The sequence below is a fragment of the Lupinus angustifolius genome, chromosome LG10, assembly GCF_001865875.1.
Source record: "Lupinus angustifolius cultivar Tanjil chromosome LG10, LupAngTanjil_v1.0, whole genome shotgun sequence".
Lineage (NCBI taxonomy): Eukaryota > Viridiplantae > Streptophyta > Magnoliopsida > Fabales > Fabaceae > Lupinus > Lupinus angustifolius.
Window position 1 is genome coordinate 4,559,623 of NC_032018.1, and position 13,017 is coordinate 4,572,639.

At 32.1% G+C, this 13,017-nt stretch overlaps 1 protein-coding gene across 1 annotated transcript; it reads left to right on the plus strand.

The window, feature by feature from the left end:
* LOC109358784 (GTPase HflX) lies at positions 7,093–12,580 on the plus strand. The gene is made up of 13 exons (XM_019603227.1): positions 7,093–7,536; positions 7,636–7,775; positions 8,304–8,420; positions 9,024–9,138; positions 9,669–9,806; positions 10,031–10,126; positions 10,279–10,392; positions 10,780–10,848; positions 10,972–11,042; positions 11,157–11,250; positions 11,634–11,759; positions 11,891–11,980; positions 12,245–12,580. The coding sequence occupies exons 1-13, from the start codon at positions 7,180–7,182 to the stop codon at positions 12,341–12,343; spliced, it is 1,626 nt and encodes a 541-aa protein (XP_019458772.1). The 5' UTR covers positions 7,093–7,179; the 3' UTR covers positions 12,344–12,580.

The window sequence follows — 13,017 nt, forward strand, 5'->3', positions numbered from 1 at the left end:
TTTTTATTTTCAGACCAACTTATTAAGAGCCAGATTCTCAGGCCCATCTGGAATTAAATAATTGATAATGTATATCTGACAGAATTTGGCCCGTGATACGTGCAACTGCCCTAAACAGCCCATGTTGATTTTATCTATCACCCATGAAATGGGTAATTGATATATTTTATATTGTTATGATAATTCAGAATTTCATAATATAGATGAAAGTTTGACAGTGCTTAAAATTTGAACAAAATAAGATTGCATGAGCCTGTGAAGGATTTTATTTCTCCGAAGCAATGACTAGGAATTGAAAAAATGTTAAAAAGTTCATAAATAAGAGCAAAACCATTAGATTAGTGTCATGTCTAATACCGTAGAGCATAGATATATCGATCTCTAAAGATACACTTGCTCTTTGTGAATGTCAAGGGCAGAGAGCTTCAAAATGCATATTGTTCGAAGTCAACGACTAGGTTCGTGCTAATGTGCGATGATATTGTGATTTCTTAATTTTATGACATTGTATAATGCTAAGTAATTGGCGACCATCTAAATATTAAATCTCTGTCACCTTAAGTTTTATTCGGAATCAGTGTCCATTTATGGCCTGTATGCTAACCAGATTCTCAAGTACTTTTTGTTGTTGATTTAGAAATTTTGAAGTGCAGGCGTGAATAGAGGAATAGGTGAAATGATAATTGTATACTTGTATACTAGCATATAGAATAATCAAAATATTAAAGTAAATCAAAATACATGATATATACCAATAAGATGTTGGTCTAGTAGTATAAGATACATTTAGATCCCAAAAATACCAAAAAGTGAAAAATTTGATTCGTAGAAATGATACTTATTGGGAGAATAATCCTTCATTTCAAAAAAAAAACACATGATATATCAAGTCATCAACATTTGGTTGGTTTTGGCCCATTTCTCTTAACTGAAGATTCAAATTAGAAGGTTGACTATAAAGAAAATAATTGCTCACCAGGGAAAAACATATCTACAACCCTTGTAAGATTTTATAAATATGTGTGCAACTGTGCATATATACTTTTTTGCAATAATTTGACAACTCTTGTAAGATTTATAAATTAAACCAAAGTTGTGGCAAACTTTTGGTTTTAAAAGATTGTAACGAAAAATGTTATTTCTAATTGTGCAAATAATATTATTTATAAATTAATATGTATGAATATCTCTTTAAATTAAATACTTTTCTTCATTACACATAAACAAAATATTTTCTTAGGGTTTTGGTGTTATTGTTTAATATTACTTTACATGATAATGTCCAACCATGCAATAATAAATCTTGACCTGCAGCCATTTATGGGGGAACTCAATTTATCAATTTATATCTCACTTCTTGTTACTAACAAGACATTGATTTAGTAGTTTAAGCTAGATATCTAAAAAGATCAAAATATCAAATATCCGAATTTTAGGAGCGACATTTGTTAGGAGAGATAACTACACACTTCAAAAGAGATTAGTTTTATACCCTAAAATAAGGGGAATATCCTTGATAGTATAAAAAAATTGTCATATAATATTTTAAAAGCAGAAACAAAATAATTAAACTAAGAGTTAATTACACTGACACTCCATGAGTTTTAGTGAAATTACACAAATTATCCGTCACTTTTCTATAACTACACATATCTCCCATATTTTTTATACTTTCATTACATTGACCACCCCTACATGATAAATAAGTGTAATATTTTAAATAAAAAATGTGATAAATGCAATTAAGTTAAACAAAACATGGTATATTGTGAGAAAAATCCAAATAATATACAAATCAATGTATCTTTATTATTTTTGGTTATAAAATGCATCAACAATTCTAAAGAGATATTGTTTAAATTGCTCTTGATGTAAATCAAGGGGGGCGACCTATGATTTATGGAGGCCATGTTCTTGCGAAGAATTCATAGCATAGTTTGGTTTATTTTATTTGCATTTTTATTAATAAATGAGAATTTAATTCTCATGTAGTCTTCGGATTTATGTTTATTTTTCATTCAAGTATTTTAGTATTTAATTTGATGTATTTTGGGATTGGGAAATTATTTATTTCCTTGTAATTTGGCATGGTAGTGGTTAGGTGGTGTAGCATAAACAAGGTGACATGAAAATAGGAACAATGCAACAATTTCAGAACCAACTTGTGGCTATACTTAAGGGATGAAGAGAAGATGATCAAGTCTACTCAAGCAAGAAAATTCTATGATTAATTCGAGGAATTTTCAAGGCTAATTCAAATTCAAATCTTCAACAACTCAATCCAACCGAAATTGATTAGATCAAATTAGATTAGGTTTGTTAGGATTTTATCTTCAAATTTCAATTTTTAAAATTAGATCTTTTTTCAGCAAGGCAAATCTGCCTATTTATAATTTTGTTTATTCATTAATAAAGTTAAGTTGAATTTTGAGTAAATTTGAATTGTATTAGTTGAGAGCATTTCTCCTAAACCTAGGTTGGTCGTGACCACCATTATTGTTCTCATCAAACATCCTTGCTTGTGGCGAACTTCATAGCTTATCAAGCTTCCATGCTTGTGGCGCTTTCCCCTCAAAATCTTTTCCATTTCCCTCACCAAAACAACCACAAATTCCCACAATTCACCAAAAACGAATTACAGTTTAAAAAGTTCAAGACTTCAAGTTAAAACGATCCTAATTCTAAGGCAACCCCTAGAGGTTGTCATCAGCTCTTATAACGAACCAAAAATAATAAAGAGGTATCGACTCATATATTATTTGGATTTGTCTAAACAATATACAATATTTTGTTTAACTTAATTACATTTATCACATTTTTTGTTTAAAAATTACACTTATTTCTCATGCAGGGGTAATCAGTGTAATGAAAGTATAAAAAATTAGGGGGTCTGTGTAGGTGTAGAAAAGTGAGGGATAATTTATATAATTTCGCTAAAATTCAGGGGGGTGTCAATATAATTTACTATTAAATTAATAAAGTGCCTTGAGGAACTCGAAAAAATACACCGACATGCACTAACAAACTAACCAAAGCAAAATTCAAGAAGAAAATAAAATGGATAAAACCTTATCTAATTTACCAAGACAGATCATAAGGTGGAGAATATATAATTAATACAAGCTCCAACATAATAAAACTTCAATTTCACAATATTTATTCTGCAGATGACAGAGAATTTGTGTAAATAGTAAGTGTACACACATAACATCATTGTATTAGATAACTTGAAAAATAACAAAATATCTGAAGCATTTTATAAATATGAGGCTGATTAGCATGGAAAGTAACAGTAGCATGCCATATATGGATCTTGACGACAAACTCCACTAAGGGCACCTTCCATGGTCACACAGTCATAATCACAGTCACCAAAATCGATACAAGAATAGGTTGAAATATCACTATAACTCATGCATACTTCTGCTTCAGTAACCACCATCTCTGCATCCATATATATACAAGAGAGGAATGGATTTGTGTTAGTAAGAGTATGATAAATAGAAATTGATTCACAAATAGAAGTAAATTAATAACACTTGTATATATCACATGTGCTATGTTCTAAAATGAAGTCACATGTAGAGTATATATAATAAATTTAGAAAGATTAGAAATTTTGTGGAGTTCCGTACCATTTGAAACCAAGAGAATGAAGAATATGAGAGCATTATAGCGAAGCATAGCCATGTAATTTTTCTTGTATTTGAGAAGTATAGGATGCTTTAATTCATGGGTTATTTATATAGGGATAGTATAGCTAGATGCCAAATAGCAAAATAACTCATGTACCAAAAAATAGTATAATGTTATTCTTGGCAGACCAAGGACACAAGGTAAAAGTTGCATTGAGTTGTTTAAGATATATCATAATATGATAAATGAGTGATAACTAAAAGATGCAACAAAAACATTAAATATATGGAAAATATATACATAATTTTCATGGTGTGCAGACTAAGTCATGTTATTGTGATGCACAGTAATACAATTTGTCACTAAAAGTTAAAGAGCATCACAATTTTGAAGTCCAGGAATCAGAGTTCAAAATAGATAAGAAAAGGTCATTTTCCTAGCTACCTTTGTTCCAATTATGGAAAAAGATGCCGCATGAAAAAAATTCAACCTTAGTTTATACATCATTGAATAACTTTTGTTTCCAGAAAATAAAGAGAGTAAATCAAGAAAAAATATGTTTCTGTTTCTTTTCAAAAAATAAAGTTGACCTTTTATATATAGGTTGCTAAGAATTAAATCTATGTGAGGGAAGAGAATATAGAATGATCAATAAACAAGGAAGGGAAAGGAAGGAGAAAGAAATGCAAATCAAGTTAGAGATATCCTATCTTTGAGAAAAAATTAAAATAATAATTATACAAAAATATTGTTTTATTCTTCATTTCAAAATCTAATTAACAAAATAATGTGAATATGAACAAGAATTTAATTATATTTTTTTATTAAAGACATTTAAATATCTCATATGTTTGTATAAGGAACAAACCAATCATAAACTATTCAAAAGTTTTTCCTCTTTTTTCTTCTATTCCCAAACAAAATAGACTCATCCCAAAATCCTACATCGACTTCCGAAGATAGTTTTACTGCTTTAGATGTAGATAGACCACAGAGTTAGTGTCACCCATGTGTCAATCACAACGATATAGGAAAATATAGCCCCTGTATTTGCATCGTTGTCACGTTACCTATCTTAAATTTTCCTCTTCAAGTGCTTCTTTTGCGGTTATGCCTCAGAAACCATACATCATTTTCTTCTTCTAACATTTATAAATATACCACCACTTCATTCCTTTTATGTATTAAACTTTGTGTGTTTTGGAGTTGTTAGCTTTAGTGTTTAGACAAGGCTTGAATTGGTTTAATTTGTAAGTCATGAGTGTTTTTGGTTTTAATGGTTAATCATGATTTGTACTTTTGGTTTACGTTGTATGTGATGAGTTATGATCATCTTTGTTAATGGAGAGACAAATTATTACTATTACATTTATACAAAAAAGTAAACGTGTTATCTTATTATATCTAAAGATAAAATGATTAAATTATATTATATTTTTTTCTCTTATTTATGTGTATTTATCTTTTCTTTTTATTAATAGAGATAATCATAACTCTCTCCTGTGTAACTTGATATAAAATTGGTTGGGGTAAATTTTGATGGTATGTGAATTTACGTATGTAATATATTACTACTCACCTCTCACAATACCATGGGATTTTCGTAAACGTCCTAAAAATGAAGAAATTCGTTTCTTTGACGCAGACTTAAGAATGTACTTTAAATCAACGCATTTAGAAGATTTATTGTTCTCAAATATAGCATTAACCTGCAATACTGGGTTATAATTATAAGTAACATGTTAGATTAAAATGGGGAAATATTAACTTAGAATTATTTAAGGGTCCGTTTTGTTAGTTGAATTATGTAGGAAAAAAAGTTAAAGAAAAAGGCTTGTATGCATTTCATAGTATATTTTATGGCTTTCAAGCCAATATTGTTAAAACTGTACCGGTTATTAAACCGGTTAGGGTACTAGTATATTGATACGGTGGTTTAACCGGTGATTCAGTAATTAAATTGCATGCCGGTTAAACCAGACATACCTACTTATATTTGTATATATATAAACCTATAACAAAAAAATTACAAATAGGTAGATACTCAAATTTATAATTCATATTTATAATCTACCCAAAATTCACATAAACAAACAATTTTACGTCTTTAACAAATAAAGTCTAAACTACAAAACATATATAAATCCAAAAGTATCACTTAACAACCGCAAATATAAATAAATGACAGAAGTTGATAACTCACTCTACAAAACAAATAAATTTGGAGTTTTAACATTTAACACCAATGTGTCAAAGTTGTCTCATATCGATATTATATTTTTTCACCAAATCTTATCTTCAGATAGAACTCCAAGATTACACAAATGTCACTGAGATTACATACGAATGTTAGGAACCAAAATGTGTAATCTAAGTATGACTTGGAAGCATGTGCCTTGAAGTGTTGAAGAAAAGTTGAAAAGATGGGTCACCTTGTAATAAATTTTTAAGTTTTTTTTTTCAAAAAAAATATATGTATAAACCGGCCGGTTTAGTGAAATATCGGCCGATTTTGATACTTGATCGGCTCAACATACCGGTTAAGAGACTGGTTTACTGATTTTCCGGTTGAACCGGCTGGTACGTCCGGTTTTCCGGTTGAACCGGCTGGTACGTCCGGTTTTCCGGTTGAACCGGCTGGTACGTCCGGTTTTCCGGTTGAACCGGCTGGTACGTCCGGTTTTCCGGTTGAACCGGCTGGTACGTCCGGTTTTCCGGTTGAACCGGCTGGTACGTCCGGTTTTCCGGTTGAACCGGCTGGTACGTCCGGTTTTCCGGTTGAACCGGCTGGTACGTCCGGTTTTCCGGTTGAACCGGCCGATATGTCCAGTTTTTACATCATTGTTTAAAGCCTTCATTTTTCTTTTTCCCTTCAAAATTCAATTTACAAACGAATCCTAAAAAAAATGAAAAGAATAACTTCATATTTGATAAATATGTGTTTAACATAACTAAATATTGAACTTGGTTTTCTAATACTTACTCCTTTTTTCTATTTATCGACTAATGTCCTTAAAGCAGATTAGTATCCTTTGCTCAATTAATAAAAGTGATTTTCTTATTAATGTGCTTCTTTGTGGAATTTGAAAAAATAAATAAGAACGATGTTTTCTTAAATATAAATTATAAAAATTATAAGTTTGTGTGGGGATCTAACTTCTCACCATTGGAAGTAGCTTATTAGCTTTTTAAGCTTGCTTGTAGAGTAGTAGCCATAGCAGATTAGTATCTAAAATTTTAAATTAATTTATTAATAATTAATTGTTTTAAGGCATAATTTGTACCCAAACAAAAAAGTGGAAATCTAACAAGAGTGGTGGTAATTAGAGCCACACATCCAAACCATATTTTTTTCACTATTATATCAATTTTTTCTTCAATATAGTTAATCCGAGACAAGTTGGGATATAGTCTTGGACAAGATATTATTATGTGCCATTAACTAGCAGCTATATCATAGAAAAATAATCCAATGAAAACAGATATTTGGCTGCAAGTTGTTGATCATTCCGTAGAAGCTGTGGAACCAAAAAGCTATTTGGGATGATGAGTGCATGCATCAACTTTTCGCTTATCCATTCATCATCGTCTCCTCCAGTTACACTTCCTCAAAAACCATTCCTTATCCACTCTCTCACTCTCACCAATTTGAGAAAACAAAAACAACACTCTTTCAAGGTTCTCCAACGCGACTTCGAAACACTCTCCTCCTCTGATGCCAACGACGCCGTTTCATCTCAAAACGCAAACCTCGAGGTTCAGTTCGAAACAGATCCTCCACTACTTCCTCAAATCAATGGAGTTGTTGAAGACAGAGGAAAAAGTAGAATTAGGAAGAAGAAAGAAGAAGAAGATAACAACATCGATGATAATCGCTTCAAGCTCCGCAATGGAAGGGAGGTTTGTTCTCACTTCACTCCTCTTATTCTCAATTTCATTATTCCTAGTTTGTACCAAATCATGAGGATTGATGCTTAATTGCTTATTAATTGGTTTTAGGTTTTCGAAGAGAAAGCTTACATCGTAGGAGTTGAGCGCAAAGGTGATGTACAGGATTTTGGTATACAAGAATCTTTGAGTGAATTGGAACAGTTAGCGGATACTGCTGGATTGAGAGTTGTTGGCTCTACATACCAGAAGTGAGTGCTTATGATTACATGCTTTTGTAATTACTTGAATTTCAATTTAAAATATGGTATGGTTTAACAAAGTATGCTATTTTTGGTTATCTTTATCACTGTTATTTGTTGAACTTGAAAACTTAGCACCTTGTACAAGTAGAATGTTTCATGATAACTTTCTTGCATATTAACTAATAACTAAGTAATATTGATTCCTTTTATTTTCAAATTCCACAATACCACTTCTTCTTATGGGGTAATGTTGAATTTTATTGTTTTTTCAGTCTTTGCTTGATGCTAGTAGAACAATGCTCTTCCCCACCTTGTTTTCCTATTTTTCCATTTCATTGGCATTTTTCCTTAGACTTCTCATTTTGATCATGCTGTTTATTACTATTTGTTGGATTTCATTATAAAGTTTGTCTTTCTTCTCTCTGGGAAATTTAGTTGTCATTGCCAAATACATATTAGATTCCTTTTTTCCTATTTTCAGACAACATGTTGGTACAGTTGACTCACTCTTTGAACCCTACTTAAATTGCACAGGCTTGCTTCTCCAAACCCAAAGACATACATTGGCTCTGGAAAGGTTTCTGAAATTAAGAGTGCAATTCATGCATTGGATGTTGAAACTGTGATCTTCGATGATGAGCTTTCAGCTGGGTAAGGGCTCATTTTTATTTGTCATCACATAGCATTTATGCTATTTACTTGTGTGCTTCCTCTTAAAAGACTAGATTTTGTCGGTGCTCCCATTTAGTTTGTTGACAGTTGACTATTTCCTTTACTTTGAGAGTGCTTTGTTTTCAGAACTAACCATAAAAGAGCAGTAAAAATTTGATGACATTGGATATTATTGATGACACTGATTGGAGATAATTGAAATTAAAATCACTCTGTCTATTTAGACCAAGGTGGCTGCAGAGATTCTGGTTGAAAACTAGGTTTCTATTATAAATCGCTGCTGATGATTTGGAACCTTTTCATTTTTAGGAATTAGGAAGGAGGTACCCAGAAAGCTGAAACTAACATGTAGATTTCTTATTATTTTTCTTTATTTTAAATAGGTCCTACCATTGTGGTAAATGTTGATTTATATTATGTTTTTTGATAAAGGACAGAAAAATAACTTGACTCTCTCCTTTTCTTTACCTTGCTTTGATTGTGTCAGTCACACCAACATTCATTAATTTTTATTGTCACATTTCTGCATAAGGACTGCTGCTCTGGATCTCACAATAAATTACTGTGCCCTGCTAATTCTAGGCAATTGCGCAACTTGGAAAAGGTTTTTGGTGGAGATGTGAGAGTTTGTGATCGAACTGCTCTTATCCTTGATATATTCAACCAGCGAGCAGCAACACATGAAGCATCTTTACAGGCAACTATAAATTAGAAAGAGGTTTATCTAGTACCTTTTGTCTTTATCAGGGTATTGGTACTCCTTTCAATTAGTGATAAAAATTTGCTCATGTGATCCACTTAGTTGAAATATATAAGCAGCATGGGATTTCTCCATGGGTTTTTATGTTTTATATCATTGCTTAATCCCATATTTTAATTTTACCAGCAAAAGATGACAAGATAATTTTTTTTAATTATTTGTTGGCTCTAATCTTTACGTGATAAGTGCATATGAAAAATATTTAAGATTGGGATTAAGTAACATGATAAAATATAATAGCCTATGGAGAGAGGTAATGTACTGTATTTATGTTTCAACTAACTGTGGCATGTGGCTAAACATTAGTCTCTAATTTTGGTAGAGGTACTGGTATCCTTAGTAAAGCAAAAGGAACTGTTGAAATCTCCAAATTAGAAATGTTCATATATTCTATTTGTTGTTACCTGGGCTAGCTTTGGCGAATAGAAGTTTAAATCCCTTTTCTGACAATCCTATGGTCTTTCTAGGTTTCATTAGCACAAATGGAATACCAACTACCTCGTCTAACAAAAATGTGGACTCATCTTGAGCGTCAATCAGGAGGAAAGGTGAAGGGAATGGGAGAAAAACAAATAGAAGTGGACAAGCGTATTTTGCGTAACCAAGTAAGCAAACAGTGTTTTACAATCAAAGTTGGCGGTATGTCCATGAAAATCAGCTGTACTTTATTGAATTAGTGTGAATTGATGTGCTGTGTTCTAGTGTGATACTATCAATGAAGTTATCTAAACTTATTGTATATCTGATTAGTATTCAGATTTCTCACAAAGTTCATTGTTATCTCTGGAATCATACTCTTTCTAACTGTCTGATGCCTGTGCTTTGACAGATTGGTGTTCTTAGGAAAGAGCTAGAATCTGTTAGGAAACACCGAAAACAGTACCGTAACAGGCGTTTGTCAGTACCTGTTCCAGTGGTGTCCTTGGTGAGGTTTTTACAATTATATTGAGGCCATTTCCTGTTAATAGCTATTAGTTTGCTCTGCTTATTCGTCATGATAAAGTGTGCCATATAATTATGAGTTGTGACTAAGTTTGTTGTCTGGCTTGACATTATACTTACTTGACAACAATTTAGGTTGGTTACACGAATGCTGGTAAGAGTACACTTTTGAATCAATTGACTGGAGCAGATGTTCTTGCCGAGGATAAATTATTTGCAACCTTAGATCCAACTACAAGGAGGGTACAGGTCAGTCAAAATATACCTGTGGGATTTACCATTTATAAGCAAACTTCTCATTGTCTTTAGATGACTGATTGCTTTCAGCTATTGTGCATGTATTTCTTATTTGTAATGAGATTTTGTTCGCCTAATATTGGATGCCATCTTCATTTCTTCTGCTAAATAAAGAACTAATCCAAAAGCTTATAACTTTCCTTTATCTTACATAGTAGCCATGTGACCATGTCCTATGTTTACAGTGTAGTGTACTGTACAATGGTTGTGTGGTATGGCTAAAATTCATCATTTATGGATTTTTCTCCCCAACAGTTATTAAGTAGGAAAATGAATCTTCTGCAGTCTAAACTATTGTTATTCTAATGTACCATGCTTTGTTCACTTTCTTTCATCCAGATGGAGAATGGAAAGGAGTTTCTCCTAACAGACACTGTTGGTTTTATTCAGAAGTTACCAACTACACTAGTAAGAAAGATAACTCCATAAAAAATAGTTTTGCTATCAGCGTTTGACAAATTTTATGCTGTTGATATTTTATATTGATTTTTAACATGATTCACTATCAAATTTACATGTTGCTTTATGTAGGTTGCTGCCTTCAGAGCTACCCTGGAGGAGATATCAGAATCATCACTTTTGGTACATGTGGTTGATATCAGGTTATACATCAGTGAAACTGCTAGGAAAACTTTATGATTAAGAGAAAAAGAAATTTGTAGAACTATGGTGTTGACCCAAGCTACTATCTCATAAATTATTTTTGTGAATTGCAGTCACCCTATGGCTGAGCAACAGATAAATGCTGTGGACAAAGTTCTATCAGAACTAGATGTATCGTCAATTCCAAGATTAATGGTCTGGAACAAGGTATTCGAAAACACTTTTGGTTTCCTGTTCTGACAATAGTGTTCACTCCCATTTCCCTTGATATTTTTAAATTTGTAGGTATTAGGATATTTCCTTTGACCCATGTTCTTTCAATATTGTAATGATTGTAATTTAATCTTCCAAGTTTTATAAATGGAATTCACTTTTGTTCCTCTTTGAACATATTTTTGTAATTTTATTGTCTGTCTTTATTGATGCATTTGATGAAAAGACACAAAGAGTCTTATTGAAAATGAAAAGACACGACACACTGTTGTTAATTTTCCCCTTCATCAACAAGCCTTAATGTGTTTCTGAAGCTTCAATTATTATAGCATGAACTTGTGGTTGAACATTCTGGTGTATCTGACCTGTTATGGCAGGTTGATAAGACTAGCGATCCCCAGAAAATCAGGCTACAAGCTGAAGAAAGAGATGTTGTTTGCATATCTGCTTTAAGTGGTGATGGCTTATCAGAATTCTGTAATGCAGTTAACGACAAACTAAAGGTACAAACTTGAAATCAAACTGATTCTGAAAGTATCTTAACAATTACCTTGTTTACCTTTTGACATTATGTAGTCCATTTTTTTTGTAACTAATTACATTTGCTGATCAAAATAGTATTCTTCTTTAACAGGATTCCATGGTATGGGTAGAAGCTTTGGTCCCATTTGAAAACGGGGACCTTCTCAGCACTATACACCAAGTTGGAATGGTTGAGAAAACTGTAAGTAAATCCACTTGCCCATTATTCAATATCTTTTAGGGTCTGTTTGCGAGTTAAATTTTGGAGGGGAAGGAAGAGAAAGCTTCATAGACATGAATTATGCATGTGAGATGAGTCTGAAGTCTTTCATTTTTATTCATTCCCCTCCAAAACAGGCTTGCAAACATACCCTTAATCTCAGATTTTTAGTTGTTTATAATGTCATAGTTTTCCTACTTGTTATCATTGGATCCCCTTATATATAACTTTTAATTCATATATCAGGAATACACAGAGCAGGGGACATACATCAAGGCACATGTGCCCCTACGTTTTGCAAGATTGCTTACACCTATGAGGCAACTGTGCGTATCACGAAATTAACTTTTTCAATGTATATAGTTTTTTTTATGTTAACATAAATATTTACCATTCTTAAGTGTAGAAAATGATTAATATAAGGTTGGATCATATACTCTTGAAGTCATGGGTGAGAGAAACAATTATAATGACTTGGAGCATAATATGTCTCCTTTAAAGTTGTACATATGTATGTAGTATTGCAGTTCTTGAAATCATATTCTTTAGCCCTTGAAAAGGGAGTACTATTGAATGATGACACAGCAAAATTTGTTTGCAAATGCTATTATGGGACAACCATTGGATTTTTTATTTTTAAAAAAGAAGGGTGATAAAATAAAATAAACTAAGAAAACTGTTAGGAAGGTTAAAGTTAACTTCATAACGTGTACCTGTGTTTTTTTAAATAAGGCAGATATAAGCCTTTCCCAACCTCTCCAATTCATTCCAGTTTTGTGAAAGTTGTTAGTGCTTTTAAAACTTTTAGAGAAACTTTACATTGAGCCTTTAATGGTTCATAAGAACCCTTTATTTAGGATCTTGACATTTATGACATTTACATGTTACATTATAAGGTTAGAGAATACCTGGTTCCATTGCTATTTCTTTCTAGTGTTCTTCCCTGATGCTTTCTCTGATTGCCTTTTGTTTTCACCTCTCCTCCTTCCCTTTATGAGTTTCTTGATGATTAGAAACTC